At 34.9% G+C, this 17,037-nt stretch overlaps 1 protein-coding gene across 1 annotated transcript in view; it reads right to left on the bottom strand.

The window, feature by feature from the left end:
• DGKB (diacylglycerol kinase beta) overlaps positions 1–17,037 on the bottom strand; it is a 583,788-nt gene that overhangs the window by 422,098 nt on the left and 144,653 nt on the right. The window contains exons 5-6 of the mRNA XM_090287823.1: positions 15,539–15,692; positions 1,223–1,363 (exon numbers count right to left, since the gene is read on the bottom strand). Of these exons, the coding sequence (XP_090143949.1) occupies positions 1,223–1,363; positions 15,539–15,692 (295 nt within the window). The remainder of the gene's footprint in view (positions 1–1,222; positions 1,364–15,538; positions 15,693–17,037) is intronic.

The raw sequence follows: 17,037 nt of genomic DNA, 5'->3' as shown, positions 1-17,037 counted from the left end.
AATATTCAACATTTAGGAATAATAAATATTTATTTAAAGAGTAATGTTAATATATCTTATTCATAAGCAGATGTGACTCAAATAATCATATTACAGTAAATTATTTATTAGTAAGAAAAATTTCATCAGCAGTTTACTATTAAGTTTAATTAAGCATATTTCCTAATCATAATTCTGAGACATCACAATGTTCTATATTGGCTTTAGAAATGTCAAACTTAGGATGCACTATCTTCACTATCATTTCAGTAGCAAAATTTTAAAACTCATTTCTATTAATACCCAATATAATCAAGTTAATCAGGTTACTGAGCAAACTACCAGCTCTATAGTTAGCAAGGGCTCTGGAGACAGAATAGATTACTAAATAAATGATCACCTCGGCTTAGAATTAATGTTTAAAAATCATTTTCTTGCATTGCAATGATTACCATTTGCCACCAGAGAGAGCTCAATCACTACATTTTATAAGAGCAATTTCTTCTTTTCAATTAGTTAGGAATTCTCTGTATGAAATACCTGCTGCATTGTAGAAGAAACAGACAGTAGTTATTGTTTAATTATTGATAACATCCAGAGTCAACTTCTGTAAATGAAGCTCATGTCTGGCATTTGAGAAATCATTTGTCCCTGTCAAATAAAGTAGGAAAAGGACTCACGGATATGAACAACAGTGTGGTGATTTTGCTGCGAGGAGGGGGCATAAGAGGACTGACTAAATGGTGATGGGAATAAAAACAATGAAGATTAAATTTTAAAATAAAAGTGTTAGGGCTGAGGCTTTTAAGAAAGATTTCCAAGGGAGAAAGCCACATACCACGTGTGTAATGTGAACCCTCATGCTGACTAATAGGAAGACCTTCTCATATCTAGAAATAAGTGTTTTTTTCTTTTTCAAAACAACTCAAAGGATAGTTTCCAACATCATCTTGTTACCAAACTGCGCAATAGCATTGTACATTTTTTTAAAAAGTCATTTGTTAGACAAACATGTTTAAGAAATACTTGGTGGTAAATTAATATTAACAAGTAACCCGAAGTCAGTCAATATTATTAATATACTTTCATTTTTCAACTGGAGTAATTTTTATTATTCATCAAGGTCATTTTACTTAACAAAAATTTAGATAATCATAGTAGAGACCATTTTAAGTTAATCAACATTCAGTTCCTTTCCGTAACACCCAACTGGGATGAGTAAACTAAACGAAGAAACACATACACTCCAGTTTATCCTCCGGTCTTCCTCTTTCCAGAAGGGACAGGTAACAGACAATGTCCTTCAGATGGATTACTTCTGGGGAACACGTATTAGCAGGAGAAGTACGTGGAGGGGTGATGGCACCTTTATTCATTCTCAGACCTGAAACAAAACAATATTTGTCTTTACATTCTGAAAAATATTCACAGCGTTTTTAAAAAGTAACAAACCGGGAGTGAAAGCACAGACCATGCAGAGGGCTATATATTTCCACGCACAGGATAACCACACTCTCTGGAGCTCTGGTATACCGGAATCAGATATACTGTATGTCTGTTTTCAACAATGGAGCTTCTCGGGATTTGAGGGCAGGGGGTGCTCTAGCTGCCTAATGCAGAGTTTTAGGGTCAGGACGCTGTTGTGCAGGGTGAGTTGGTAGACAGATTTGAACAGATCAGGAACCACTTTCCTATCCCACCCTTCTTTGCTTTAGGCAGTGACAGCTATAAATCAGCTGGGAAGATACATAAAATTGACTGTTTATACCCCCCCCCAAAAAAAAAACCAAAAACGGAAGAAATTTAGGTCTGTCACAATATGATTTATTCAGGACTCATTCATTCATAAAAACATTTATGCCAAATAGTTGCCAGTACCACAAACAAGACATCTTTTTTTGCCATCAAGGAATCTGCCCACCAGTAGGAGAGAAAGAGACAGAAACAAAAATCTGGATACACATGCCAGGCATTCCGTTAGAGAAGTAATAACATATGATTGAAGTTTGATTTTCATATGGTCCATACTTAATTTCTGTATCCCATTCACTTTGCCTATTCCAGGACAATGGTGGAGAACTTTAATACCTGTTCACAACAGTTGACAATTGCAGATTATCTGGCAGGTGATAAATTGAGACTCGCTCACAATAAATGGTTACTTCCATCTTATACAGAAGCCTCGGAAACCAGATCACATGTACCAGATTAGGCCTAAAGGTAAACCCCAGTTATCCTTTGAGGTACCGCTGGCAACACACAGGTGTTTGGGTGAGCATGCTAATGGGCTGAATGCCTACTGTGTTCCAAATCAACCAGGAGTTAACTGAAAAGAGGGAATAATCCCAACCAAATACAGCTCTACAAGCTGACTATTCTTTAGTGCAAGGCTACCTGATCACATCCCTTGCTCTGTTCTATTTCCTTTGATGTATATCTTTGATTCAATAACTATTATCTGCTCCAGTCATCTCAAGATAGCCAGCATATTACTTAATGCATTACTAAAAGTTATGAATTAGTTTTATCATGCACAGTGCTATTGCTAATAAAAGGTACCATTTATTGAACGGGTAATATGTAGCAGGACACACTGAGGACATTAACATGTGCCATTTCACTCATGTTCACATTAACCCTGTGAGGTAGACGGTATTACTCCCATTTTACGGAAGAGAAATGGGCTGACAGTGACTAGTTTCCCAGAGATTCAGAGCTAGCAAATCCTTCCTCTTTTTTCTACAGTAATGGTTTACCAACAATTGTTGATTCAATGCTGATCGTAAGAAGAAGTAAGAAAACAATTTTACATTTTAACCCAGGATGGTCCTTTTATGCAAGCACTCACACACACCATCATTAATAGGTTTCATAACTGGCCCAATATTTTTCTTTCTACGTTATCCTATTCACTTTCCTCTTATTTCATTTCATTTTTAAAATTCTATCAAAGACCCTCTAAATTGAATTCATTATCCACTAGTGTGTCTCTACCCACAGTTTGAAAAATACTTCTTTATATCTTTCCTTCATTTTCTTTACCAAAGTCTTACTTATTTCAAAAACCAGCTCTATGCTCCACATTAATTCTACTTCTTTCTATAGTTATTGAAATATATATGCATACTTAATAAACTGATTTTTCTTCTTAACATAAGTGTCAGAGTATATCTAATACAAACTAATAGTTATTTTATAAGCCAAAAAAGGCAAAGAATTGAAAACCTTTAAAACAATTACCTTACTACTTCTAATTGACAAACTAAAGCTTCGCCAGCTGCAGGAATAAGCAGTTTCAACTTATGATAAAAGACAATTTGGCACTGACAGAAGACATGACCATAACTTTCAGCCTTGGAGAACAGAGCCCTTGAATTATGGTCGGATAAACCATGACCTAACTCATCCTGCCTGATGAGCTAATCCTCTCTTCTTAGCTTTCCACTTATGGTACTGAAATGATTTAATCAGTTTGTTTTAAATCTATACAAAAACTCAGAATAAGTCAAGAAAGAATGAAAAGAACATACAACTTTCATTTGAAAGAATGCCAAAGGTATTATAAGTTTCACTTATTTAGATCACTTTATGATCATTTGTTTGTACTTATAAAACTAAGGTGCATGGTATTCCATTATAAGCTTTCATAATACTGAATATAAACAATTGGAGAATGTGAGGACTACATGATTTTCTGTTTGCCTTTCCTATATGTAATATATATATATAACATGAACATACACATATAATTTATATTTAGCACCAACCTTTTGAAGAAACCTATTACTGTACTAAAATTCATTTTGTTTGACAAAATGAGTAAATACATCCCATTTTCTGTTCATGACATGCTGTAAACTAAAAGCTGTAATATATTTAATTGTGTCATAATTTTACATTTTAAAGAATTTAAGATTTTATAAACAAAGCTATGAGCATACATGAAAACACATGTTGAAGAACTAATTAAATCTTCAACTCCAATTACAGCCAAATTTGAGAAGCAAAATGTACACTTTTTGCAAAGAATTATAGGATGTAGTTTTTAAAAAGATGCACTAAGACATTTTCACAACCACTTTATAACAAAGTAATTTGTAGAGCAGGACATTACTACATCTTGAGGTGCTGAACTATTAAAAAGCTCTCTGGTTTGTTCCTACCCGTATCCTCTCCCCTCTCCCCAAGATCAGGCCACTTTCTCTTATGTGGTGAAGATATTTCTAAATAGATTAATTTAATTTCTAAAAGCAGGTCCTGAAACTCAATCTGTCTTCACAGAGAATGATTTTACACCCTACTCTACCATTTATAATTTCTTGCCATTCCATAAACTTGGCTGGAGTCCTCTTCCACTACGTATCTCTGTCTATGACAATGCAGTGCCCAGAAGAAAAGTTATTTTCCTTCTAAGTGGATTGGGCCAAAAATTATCCAGAACACACAGAAAACAACACACATGGCAAACAAGGCATCGCAATCCTGGTCCCTTGCCTCTAGTTCTTCAATGAGATGGTAATCCTCCACTCTTCTTTAGCAGCAAAGGGAGGAGGCTCAAAAATCTAGTTCCCATTAACAAATGCCATTTAACGCATCCAATTGTGGGTGAAGGTCTTTCTTTAGAATTGGTACTGAATGTGAAGCTAGGCACAACAAAAGGGTTTCTTTTGCCTCAAATGGTCAATATTTAGCTTTGAAGATCATGCAATTGACTGGCACCCACTTTGCATGTTCTCCGACCTGCCTAAAGTTATGCTTTTTTAATATTTTTTCACAAAAGCGAAGCAAATACTCATACACACCATTTATGTCCACATATCCATGCATATGTATATATGTATTCATGTATATTACTGTGTACCACAAAGTACTGAATAAAGCAAAAAATATTGTATTTAGATTGTATTAGTTTTATGGGGACAAATTATCATATACTTTGAGTTTTTCGGTTCTTATGATTTTAGTATATACACTAATATATATATATACTTATATAACATATAAACATTTATGTATATAAAGGTTCTTTTCTCTTCAAAGTTTAAATGAAAATATAGTCCAATTTAACACTGCCTACCATTACATTCTTCAAGCACATGATTTTCATTTTATTCCAGTCCAGATACTCTATTTCTGGAAACAATAACTTGAAAAGACTTACTCTAAGAGATACTCTTAATTCCAGTCTTCAGGTTCAATTATTAGTGAATAAGTTTTGGATACACATTCAATTACTGCCTCTGTTCCAGTTTTATTTTCAAACACTAGCATTTAAGATAATGAAAACACTAGCATCTTACCCAGTTTTCCTTTATTTATTAAAATAAAATGTTCAAAACTAAAAACACAAATTACATTTCTAAAATTCTAAGGCAATATAAGCCTGGCAATTTGACTTCTCATTTTTTAATACTGGCTCAATTTGCAGAAATGTATCAAGCTTATGAAGCAATTTGTCACATACTATAATCTTACTTCCCATTTCCATATTAATAGTCATGATGAGCAGCATATATAATCAAGAGTAAAAATAGTTGTTTAGTATTATTATATATTTCATGATTTTTAGAGTTACCCTTCCAATTATGTTGGTCTTAGTATAACACTCTAATTTTTTTTTTTTTTAATTTTTGTTCTTACGCAAGCTGGAAGCAAAATGAAATAAGACTGGGATGCTAATGAACAAGGAATGTAAAATCCACTGTGATTCCTCATAAAGTGAAGACAGGCAGAGGGATACAGTTCCTGACAAGAAACTGAGGTCAGCAAAGCCCCTCTATAAACATACTCTGTTTTATGATTGGACATTGACAAAACCCCAAAACAAGCAACTGTAAGGAGCAGGACTTGAAGCGCAGGTCTTTTGTGGATCATGTTCTAAAGCCACTGTTATTGAAAGAGCAGCAGTAACAACACTTCTGGCTGTAGGCCAGCAACACTTACACACAGTGGTTTCATTTGACCCCACAAGTCTATTTTATATACAAAAGGGTGAAAAGTCAGAAAGTAAATGGCTGATGGTTGGGTAGCAATAGGGGAGTCAAGAGCTGAAGACATGTCATCTAATTCTAAGTGTTAGTCTCTTTTCAAAAACAATTAAAAACCACATCTGTCCAAGTCAGTCCTGTCCAGGAGAATACTCAGCTCTTATAACAATGTGAGATATATATATATATATATATATATATATATATATATATATATATATATATATGTTCAATATAGTATAAACACATATGACTGTTGAGCACGTGAAAGGAGGCTGCTGTGCATGAGGAATTTGATTTTTTGTTTTATTGAAATTAAATTAAATTAAATTGCTACCTTGGGCTAGTGGCTACCATATTGGACAGTGCAGGTAACATACCATCTGCAAGTAAGGAATTCAAAGTTATTTAAATTACTTTCAGTTCCTTGAATATACCTGAGTATGGGAATAAAACCACCACATATTAAAAGAAGTCATGACACTAACATTTCTATTTTTTCCACATTATAAAGTAATCTCAATAGTACTACTTAAATTTTACTGTATTCTTTCAGAATGTATGACATCTTAGGAAAAAAAAACAAAAAACACTACACTAAATTTGACCTTTATCCTATGTCTGCAAAACTAAAATGCTGAAAAATAATCTTCTTAATGAATAATGGAATAGCTGGCATTCACTGAACACTTATGTACCTAACACACTATGTTTTTTGAGTCCCCAATACTAAGTAAGATAGATGCACTTATTATTTCCATTTCACATTCAGCCAAAGAGACGCAAAGCCAAGTAGTGCAGTCACATTGCAAAAAGCAGTTTAAACTGGGATTCGATGCTTTAAGTACAATTTTGTGGGGCCAGAAAGAGAAAAATAAATCGAAGGAATCTGTCTGCTGCCTGTCATTAAATGACCTTTCGTTTTAAGAGTCTGGTTTTCAAGACAATTGAAAGTGCACACCTTGATAATTTCATAAACATTTGGAAGGAAATTAAGGAATCCTAGACATGGCTGAGAGTTCTGAATGCTCATCTTACATCCACACTATTCCTTGAGACATATATTATAATACATGTTTGTGAAAAATGTGTGTGCATACACGTTTGTATGTGTAAATATCACATATATACATATGTATATAGAGAGATCATGAAAAAGTTTTCTTATTACTATCTGTATTTTCTAATAGATATAGAACTAGCAGACCCTTTATGAAAATAAACCCAAATAGTATTAAGGACCTTTAATAGTAGTCATATAAAACCAGGTTTTAGGCATTGGAGACAAAGCATTGAACAAAGCAGATGAACAGTCCCATTTTCACAGAGCTTTCATTCTAGTGGATCAAAGTCAGTGCTCCATAACACTGTATATTTTCTGGTTATTACTGGGCATTTTTAGAGCATATCACAAATTAAACATTTTATAATTGCTTTGGGACTCTGCAAGGTACTGAATATTGTATTTGTCCTTATTAGAATCTCAAAAACTGTAAAAAGTATCCTGAACAGGACAGTACAACGATCTTAAGAAAACACGACCATGTAATATGCAAATATTAAGATGTAGCTGAAACTGCAGAAATCCCTTTATCCCAGGTGAATAAATCTAATACTAAAGATGAGAAATCTGACCACCAAAATTTTACTTGAAACATTCAGAAAGACTATTACATCAATCTGAATAATGAAGTCTAATACATTCAAACCATTTAATAATAAAAGGGGAGATTATGGGGCAACTTTTCCTTTACTGACAATAATTTTATCATCAATCAGTACTTGAAGTTGTGGGGTTTTCTCTGGTTTCAGTGAAAGGTTTTCAGGGTTTCATAACAGAAGATTTATTAGAGTTAAATAATTTATGGATAACTACTAATAATAATTATAAGTGTGAATTTGATACTACAGGAGCATTAGAAATGCAATGGTTGATATAAATAAATGCTAATTCGCCAATGAATAGAAATTCTTTTGTCTTCATTTCTAGAGCATTTGTATGTAGGTATGGAAGCTGCGCAGACTACACAGAATCATTATTATGAACAGTAAAAGTACATCAACATTATTGAAGGTATGACTATACTTTTAATGCCTACAGTGTACCAAGAATCTCCCTATTTTGTGGTCACATATGCCTTGTGCTCTTTCAAGTTTGTGTTTTTCTGGAGATTGTCTGCCTTTTTTAGCACTGTGGAAACTGAAGTCATTTATTAGACACAAAAGACCCATAAAGTTACCTACAATAAAAAAGTACACACACACACACACACACACACAGTTTTTAATATCCTCAAGAGAGTTCTGATAAGAGTAATAGTTTCTTCTCAGCACAATTAATGAAGTGTGTCTTTTGGCAAGAACATTCCCTAAAGTCGTTTGGCAAAAGATTATTTCCAAAAGGTTCAAGTACCTCATTTTCATTGGGTAATTTTCTGTTCTTAATTTGATTAACTTCCCATGCACAAAAAGGAAATGTTTTTATTTTTCTATATAAATGAAGTACTTGGTGTTGTGATTCTGGTTGTACAGACAACATGAAAAAAGCTAAATTCTATCACTGATACTATGGCTTAACAGCACAAATAAAGTATGCATCGCCATATCGAATCAGCAATGAGAAGAAACCAAAGAAAAAGTACCTTAAGCTTTTTAGAGATAGTTGTTATTATTCTCAACCCTAAATATCTTCTGGGTGTATATACAGTCACTCTCGATCTCCTTCACGATAGCCTCCATACTACTGGCAATGTGATTATTTTCTGGCTGAAAACCTTATAATGGCTTCCCAATCTCTTACAGATAAAATTCAAAACTAAAAATGGAACTGCCTTTTGAACCAGTGATTCCACTGCTAGGATTATACCTGAAAAATCCTAAAACCCTAATTCAAAAAAACTTATGCGCCCCTATGTTTATAGCAGCCCTGTTTACAATAGCTAAGTGCTGGAAACAGCCTAAGTGCCCATCTGTAGATGAGTGGATCAAAAAACTGTGGTACATTTACACAATGGATTACTATGTAGCAGAGAGAAAGAAGGAACTCCTGCCATTTGCGACAACATGGATGGAACTAGAGAGAATTATGCTTAGTGAAATAAGCCAGGCAAATAAAGCAAAATACCATATGATATCACCTAATACAGGAAACTAAAGAACAACACAAACAAAAGAACTAAATAGAACAAAAAGTAGAATAGTAGTCAATAGGGGGGAGCGAGAGAAGGGGGATAAGTAAGGGAAGGGTCTAATCAAGGAACGTGTATAAATGACTCATGGACATGGACAACGGGGAGGGATATGACTGTGGGAGAAGGGATGGGCTGGGTGGGGGGAGCAATGGGGGAAAAATGGGACAACTGTAATTGAAAAACCAAAAAATAAAAGAAAGAGAAAAAAGAAAAAAAATCTTAGCATGACAGACAAAAGTCTTTACCAGATGGCCTTGGCGACCTCCCTTGCCCATTCTCCAGCCATTCTCTTCCAGTGAATTGATCGTATCCCAGTCCAAATGATCCAAGACATAGTCTCCTGTCTCTCAGTATGCCCAATACCTTGCCTTCCTCCAACCCTCTGAGGCCATGAGGACTCAAATTCTGCTAGGGTCACTCCACCAAACCCACCTCCAGGTTCTGTCCAAAATGTCCAAGTCATCACTACCATCTGTGTAGGGACCATCTCCTTATGACCCTTCATCCAGTGTCAGTCAGTCACTTTCAGCTCTGACCCACACTTTCTATATGATTCATTTTTGCCAATAGTACTCATTATCATCTGACACGATAAGTAGTTTACTTATCTATTAGTCTTTCTTGCCCCACTAGAATATAAGACTATGGGGTGGGAGTGTTCTATTTTGCTCACTGATGTATGTATCTACAGCAATCTAAATCATATGTATCAAGCTTAAGTGATCAATAAATATTTTTTGAATTAAAAAATACTTAATGTCTTACAGTTTATGTTCTTTGATAGGATAAGTTCTTTATATTTGAATAGAAATGTACAGGTTGCCTTTCTTCCTGGCTCTCCCTTCCCATCATCTCCCACCCATACCAGCCCCTACCTTTACTTAATCAGGATTTTAACTTATGATTAAAATCTCAAGCATATGATCCTAATAAATAGATCACAGCATTTATTTCATTGTAATGCATTTGATCATCTAATTGTCTGTCTTTCTGCTTTTTACTCTAAAAGATCCTCAGCTTTCTGATGGAATTCCTGGCACAAAGTATGTTTTAAAAAACGGATGGTTGGATGTAGAAATTAATGAATTAATAAAACAAATAATTAAATCCAAAACTGGTCCATTCACTACATAATCTGATTTAAAGGGTGCTAAGAACATCCTTTTTTCTTCCTTATGAGGCAACTAATAAGGAATAATAATAAAAACTCTCACACTGACCCATGGGTAATAATGGACATTCACTATTATAGAGACAATGTTTTCAACATGTGGAGCCCAATAGGAATATATAGTATGAGTTAACAAATCGTATTATATTCTCTTTTAATTACTATGTTCTTAGATCAAATGAGTTACCAACTATACTGGTATTAATTACTTTCGTATACAAAAAGAACAATAATTTAGCTGAAGGTAGTTAATACTCAGAGTTTTTGCTGAGTTTGGCATAGATGAGAGCTGGGGAGGGGCAAGATGCACCAGCTAGTCTACAAGAGGCAGATGTAACTTTTACAAGGTTTCCAGGGCTGTTTCCAGTTATGTTCTCCAAGTAACCCATCGTATTGATCACTGCATTTCTAACATGTGCTATTAAATTAGAGGGAAGGATCAGCTGAGGCTTGAGAAAGCTAGGTTTTGCTGTGAGATATGGGCAGAAAGCATAGAGTCCCGAGAAAGTGCAGCATTTTTAAGTCACAGCAAACAGCTGGACATGGAAAGAGCCAGGAGTGCGTGGGGCAGGAAGACAACTTTGGACTGCAGGCAGCATCTATAAGCTGCACGGTATGGGGCTTCATGTTGTGAAACTCAGATTTTATCATCTTCCTAATGAATGGCATTGCCCAGGACCTGGGGTCTCATTAAGGGCACTTCAGGAGCAGGTGTGGTAATACCTGGGGGGAGACAAAGTGACTAGGATATCCTGTTACAATATCTCTCCTGCATTGCCTCCCTTCACCAAAGCAACTCTGCTTTAATTGGCTTTAAATATCAAGGATTTAAGTTTTGTTGGAAAATTAAATTTAAAAATATATATGTAAAAATAAAATATTCTATGAGGTTATAGTGAAGGTCTAACACTTGTAAAACCAGGAGTAATATAATCAGACTTTTGTGTTAGAAAGTACATTTTGGAGATGGGAAGTCAGGGTCCATTGGGGCCCATGCATGAGACCATCTGTAATACAAGGATGACTCCAACTGACACCTGCAGAATATTGGAGAAGAAGTAGTTACCGTGAGTAATAGAAAACATTTTTTAATTAACTGAACATGAGGCAGTGGATGCAGGAAGAACCCAAGATTTTAGGGTTGGAAAATTGATAGATAATTGGGTGCCATTCAGCAAGAGAGACAGGAGTTAGAAGCAAGGCTGTGTAGAATGTAATTATCTGACTTTCAGACACATCTAGTTTGAGTCCATCTGAAATATAGCAAATACACACACACACACATATTCACTGTGAGCTGAAAAAACAATTTTGGGTTACGTAAGGAATACCTGAAGTATGTTATCTTAGACAGTGCCTATTTTTTGTATGAGGCTAAAAAAATGTCATCTGTTCAGAATGAAGGGAGAGATTTGAGTAAACTAAAAAAAGATTTGCAAAGTTTTACCTCCTTTATACAGCAGAAAAATATCAGAGTGAATACATTTTACAAAAAAAATATTTTTTTTTAACTGAGGAGGTACTAAGGCCATGTTAATACTGGGTGTTAGGAAATTGTAGTGGCAACAATCAGCTAATTTATGGAATCCCCCTCTGTTTTTTTGTCAGTGTTTAAGCTGTAGGAACTGAAATATGAGATCATGATATTGATTCATAGTTAAAGGTTTATGGGTCACATTCAAAAAAGCAAAGGTTCCAAGTGCTTGAATAATTTTGGAGAGAGAATAGTTCAAGTGACATATTTTAGGGATGTAGTTAAGATCAGAAATTGGTCACTGGACTAGCAAAGATGTGGTGAGGGATTAGAGACCTGGCATTTACAATGAAGCAGAAGAGGCTATGACAAAGTTGAAAAGAGAATGCAATAGGGATATCTTCAAAAATTAAAAGTATATCCCTGGCTGGTATGGCTCAATGGACTGAGTGCTGGCCTGATAACTGAAAGGTCACCAGTTTGATTCCAGGTCAGGGCACATGCCTGGGTTGTGGGCCAGGTGTCCAGCTGGGGACACGTGAGAGGCAACCGATCAATGTTTCTCTCACACACTGATGTTTTTTTCCCTTTCTCTTTCCCTCCACCTCTCTCTAAAAATAAATAAATAAATTATGTTTAAAGTAATAGACCAGCATGGAAACAAAAGTAATCATCTTTTATTAAAAGTTCAATAAAACACAACTATATGCACAACCTTTATACCTATTTACAACTATTTTTAAAATTTTATTATATAAAATTATTTTTTTACCTTTACCATTATCTTCTATACTTGATTTTTATTTATGAACTAGAATAACATTTTGTTTTTCTTTTATTGAGAAGACCTTACTGTTCAGTTTATATATAGTCATCATAGTCCTGGTGGTATTGTGGCAATAAATAAAATATGGTGAACACTATGAGGGAATAAACAAAGTAGATAATAACACTTTTCTATTCAGAAATAATTTGTGACTTTTTTCAACCAGAAACACATCTTGGATAGATAACTTACATTATTGAAAAGCAAAGTTCTAGGAATAAAAATACATTTATTTTTCCAGTTTCTGAGTCAAGGTTACCAAAGCCTTGAAAATGTTATTGTTGTCTTGCTCTCCGTATTCCCTGCAGATGGGGTTAGGGACAGTCCCACAAGGACACTGTGCACTTACTTAAGTTTTAAAAGGTAAAGGCCAAGCTTTGAGACTGAATCACAGCTTAGTTTATTAATTATTGACTCATGAGTATTATACAGCCTCTCTTGTAATTCCTTTCAAGCAGGTCTGAATGCCCCAAATAAAGTACAAGCCATTATTTCTTAACTTTTTTTTTCCATTTTGTGACCTGATTTGATATCTATTACTTGTAAATTTGGCATCTTCTGTGTAGTACTTACTACATGCTATTTAAAAAAAAAGGTTTGAGATTTGACTATCTGACAATACTACCTAAGTACTTTATGTTCTTTGACACAGTAACTCAGACACACAACATATTAAAAAATGTTCCCCTTTCTTCTTTCTCAAAAGCCAAGGACAGTATTGCTTCATGGAAGATTAAATAAGGGAAACATTGTTATTTTATTGCATCTAAGGTATGTGGAATCCATTTAAAACATGAAATGGAGACGTGGGAACTATTAGTTTCTAGATGAAAGTAAGCAATTCTCCCATTTAAAAATGCTCAGCCCAGAACACTGGAGAGCTTCGGCACCATCTTTTAAGGGCAGACTGTATAGCACTGATTCAGAGAAACACAACAAATGTGAGTCTCTCAATTAATTATATGAGGGGAATTATTTTAGGGACTAAAAATATGTTATGTTTGCATAGCTGAAGATTAGGATAAACAATATTTTTATATATTTTGAAGGGATCAAAATACATTATGTGAAAGATGTACACTTGTTTTTAAGAAGTTTGGACCAAAATTGCTCTAGGAAAAATATATGACTTTGTTACCAGAAGGGTACACAGCACAACGTAAGGGTTAATGGTGTGGACACTTCACCAGATTGCCCGAGTTTTCTTGCTGGCTGAATCATCTATTTTTCTCATTATAAGTTTTAAATTTGTTATTGATCTGAATTTTTTATTGATTTTTTATTCAACTTCTCATCTTATTCACACTTCCATATTCTATTTCATAGTGCTTAGTAGGGCCCTTAGGGTTTCCTAGGCCCCTCTTAGGGGATTTGCAAGGTCAAAATAACTTCAGTAGCCGATATTTCTCCACTGCCAGGGAGAAACCAGCTAGTTCACAGCACGTACTGCAGAGTTCGGAAGGCAGGGAAGAGGAGAGGCTGCCTCCTGCTAGTCTACCCGTGCTTGCTTGCCGTTAGATCCCCCCAGCACTCCACCCTTGCTGCACGTGTTTCCAGTAGCAATAGGCTCTAGTCTTTGCTTATTTCCATGCCACAAAAGGCATAGCGAGTGCTCCTTACAAGGTCCCGCACAGACCGTGGTGATGTTCCCAAGGGGACTGACATCCAGGACTGCAGACCCTTCCTTGAGCTCCTGAGCTACCAAAGCCAGCCAGTAAGTGCCTTTTCCACAGACCTGGTACTCAAGATCTGCCAGACAACACCCTCCCTTCAGAACTTTGCATCCCAGCTCAGAGGGTCTTTGTTCCAGCTTCCGGAAGCATGTGGCTCTACCTCTGCATTTCCTCGGTGTTCTTTGTTTTTTCAACTCTCCATCACTGTGTAACCAATGTCCTATTTCACGTTCTCTAGAGTTATATGGTGAGATTTTGGTTTTCCTGACTGAATAGTGAATAATATAATTGGCGAATGGAATTAATGTGTTAGATATCTCTAAAAAGCTAAACATAATGAAAAATTAATTATCCCTATGGTAACAAAAATTTTAATTATTTATTTAATGGAAAAATCAACTCTTTTCTGAAATTACAAATATAACAATTTAAAAGCATATTGTTACTTTGCACAACTTATATTAAATAATATATTTAATAATATATTTTGTAGACATAACTGCTTTGTTACTACATTTATATATGTATATTATACAATCATTTAAAAGAAAACGTTTCCATATGAGACAAAAGTATCTCTTAAAATTATTATTTAAGCATAGACTTCTACAACATTGAATGACAAGTCATATAAAGTATACATTATCTAATATTTAGCTGTTATTTGAGACATTTTAAAGATTGCACAATCTTAGTATTAAAGTATAAATCCCGCAGCAAAGGTAATTTTTAGGCAAATCATTTCCTGTGTTAAAGAAAACTTGATACTGATTTTCCCTCCAAGATTTTTTATTTTTATTTTATTTTTTTGCTGTACAGTATTCCCTCACTTATCGTGGGTATTACATTCTAGATCTCTCTGTGATAGGTGAAAATCCACGAAGTAGGAACCTTACATTTATTTTAGTATTTATATATATTTTAAGGCTTTATAAACCCTTCCCAAACACTTATAAACTGTTCCCAGTCCCTTATTAACCTTTCCCACTCCCTTATTAACATTTTCCACACTTCTATAAACACTACTTATGTTCTTAAACATACTCTACACTCTTAAACCTACGTAACTTTAACAACATATGTATACAGTACTGCAAAATCCTGCAATATAGCAAAAAATCAGTGATAAATAAATATATATATATTTTTAAACTGCGATACAGTGAGGCCATGATAAGTGAACCGCGATATTGAGAACTACTGTATATAATTGTTTAAAGTAAATAATTAAACTTACCTCCTGAAAGGAGAGCAGGTTTACTTTTTACATTTGGACTGGAATGAGGAAACCTGTTACTAAAGGACATGAAAAGGTGTGCTGTGAAATCATCGGGAAGCTCTGCTTCTAAGAATGTCTTCATAAATAGCTTGAAACCTTCAAAATCTATTGTCTGAAAAAAATTAAACATATATTTTAAGACTCAGCCAACATTAAAATTTTGTGCTATGTTCAAAGTCATTAGTAATAGAAATGACCTCAATTTTATTCCCAAGTCTACAAAAGGAAGGTAGTTCTTTGAGAACTAAGTCAGTCAGTCTTAGGTTACTAACATTGGTGTTTAAATTAAATGTATATGTCTTACCTGTGGCAGTGTAGCAGGAAGAGGTCAGGCATTTCCAAAGTATTTGTATGACCTTAAATTTTTTCTCTTTGAAACTTGCTCTCCTCTTATGTAAATTAGGATTAATGTTCCTAATTTCACAGAGTTGTTGCAATGATTAAATCGGGACACTAAAGTGAGCATGGTAATACATGTTCATGAATACTCCAAACGAAAGGGATTTTTCTTATCCCCTTTTCTTGTCTCTCATGGTGAATATTATTTTCAACAACTAGAAAAAAGTGGTTAACATCCAAGTTTCACCCTAACATCAAGATCAATAGATACAAAATTCCAAAGCGAAATTCTAAAACTTCCTGTTCAGGCTTTCAAAGAAATCTATTTCAAGATCCTCACCCACCACCCTTCCTCACTGGAGGGCTGGCTTTACAGGAGGAGACACTGTGAGGGGAGGCAGCCTTGCTGCCTTGAGAATCTCCATGTCCACTAGGGGAAATGGTGAGGGAAGCCACTTCTCTTCTCAAGTTAATAAGAGAATTTCACAGGAGCTACCCAGAGAGCACGCCTTCTCCAAGAAGAGGACAGTGGGCCAAGATCTGACTCCTGCCTGGGAAATTGAGGGCAAAGGCAAGTAAATGGTAGTCTATCAGGCTTAGCCAACACTGCCTGTAACTACAGGGGCAGCAATGAGTAACTGTTTCCTTTGAAGTAGATGCAGACCACATGGAACTGAAGAGCAGTGAAGTTGCGCTGGGTCCTATCCAGTAGGCCATTTGGTTAGACAAGGAGACCTTCAGAGAGGAAGCTGGAATGCAAGCCACATCTATCCAGATCAAGAGAGTATAAGGCCTATAGGCCTCATAGGAAGCCCCTGAAGGGTACTTTTTCCTTACCCAGTTTAATGTAACTGAGATGAAACTCAAAATAGGACAAAAATAAAACTTGGCAGACGAATGTTCATAATTTTGTTCTAATTTCTGGCAGATGTTAATAACAGTAATTCTTTAAAGTGATATTTTGAGTAGGAAAAGTCTATTTTTCCTATGTAATAATATTGAGGTAATATAGAGAATGACCAATTGTATTATTATATTAGTTTGAATAAACCTAAAATGACATACAGAGATATCATTAGATGAAGTAAGTTTTCTTGATTTGAAAATGTACAAATTTA

Source organism: Furipterus horrens, unplaced genomic scaffold (assembly GCF_987537825.1).
Source record: "Furipterus horrens unplaced genomic scaffold, mFurHor1.1.pri manual_scaffold_9, whole genome shotgun sequence".
Lineage (NCBI taxonomy): Eukaryota > Metazoa > Chordata > Mammalia > Chiroptera > Furipteridae > Furipterus > Furipterus horrens.
This window is presented reverse-complemented; position numbering and strand designations above follow the sequence as displayed.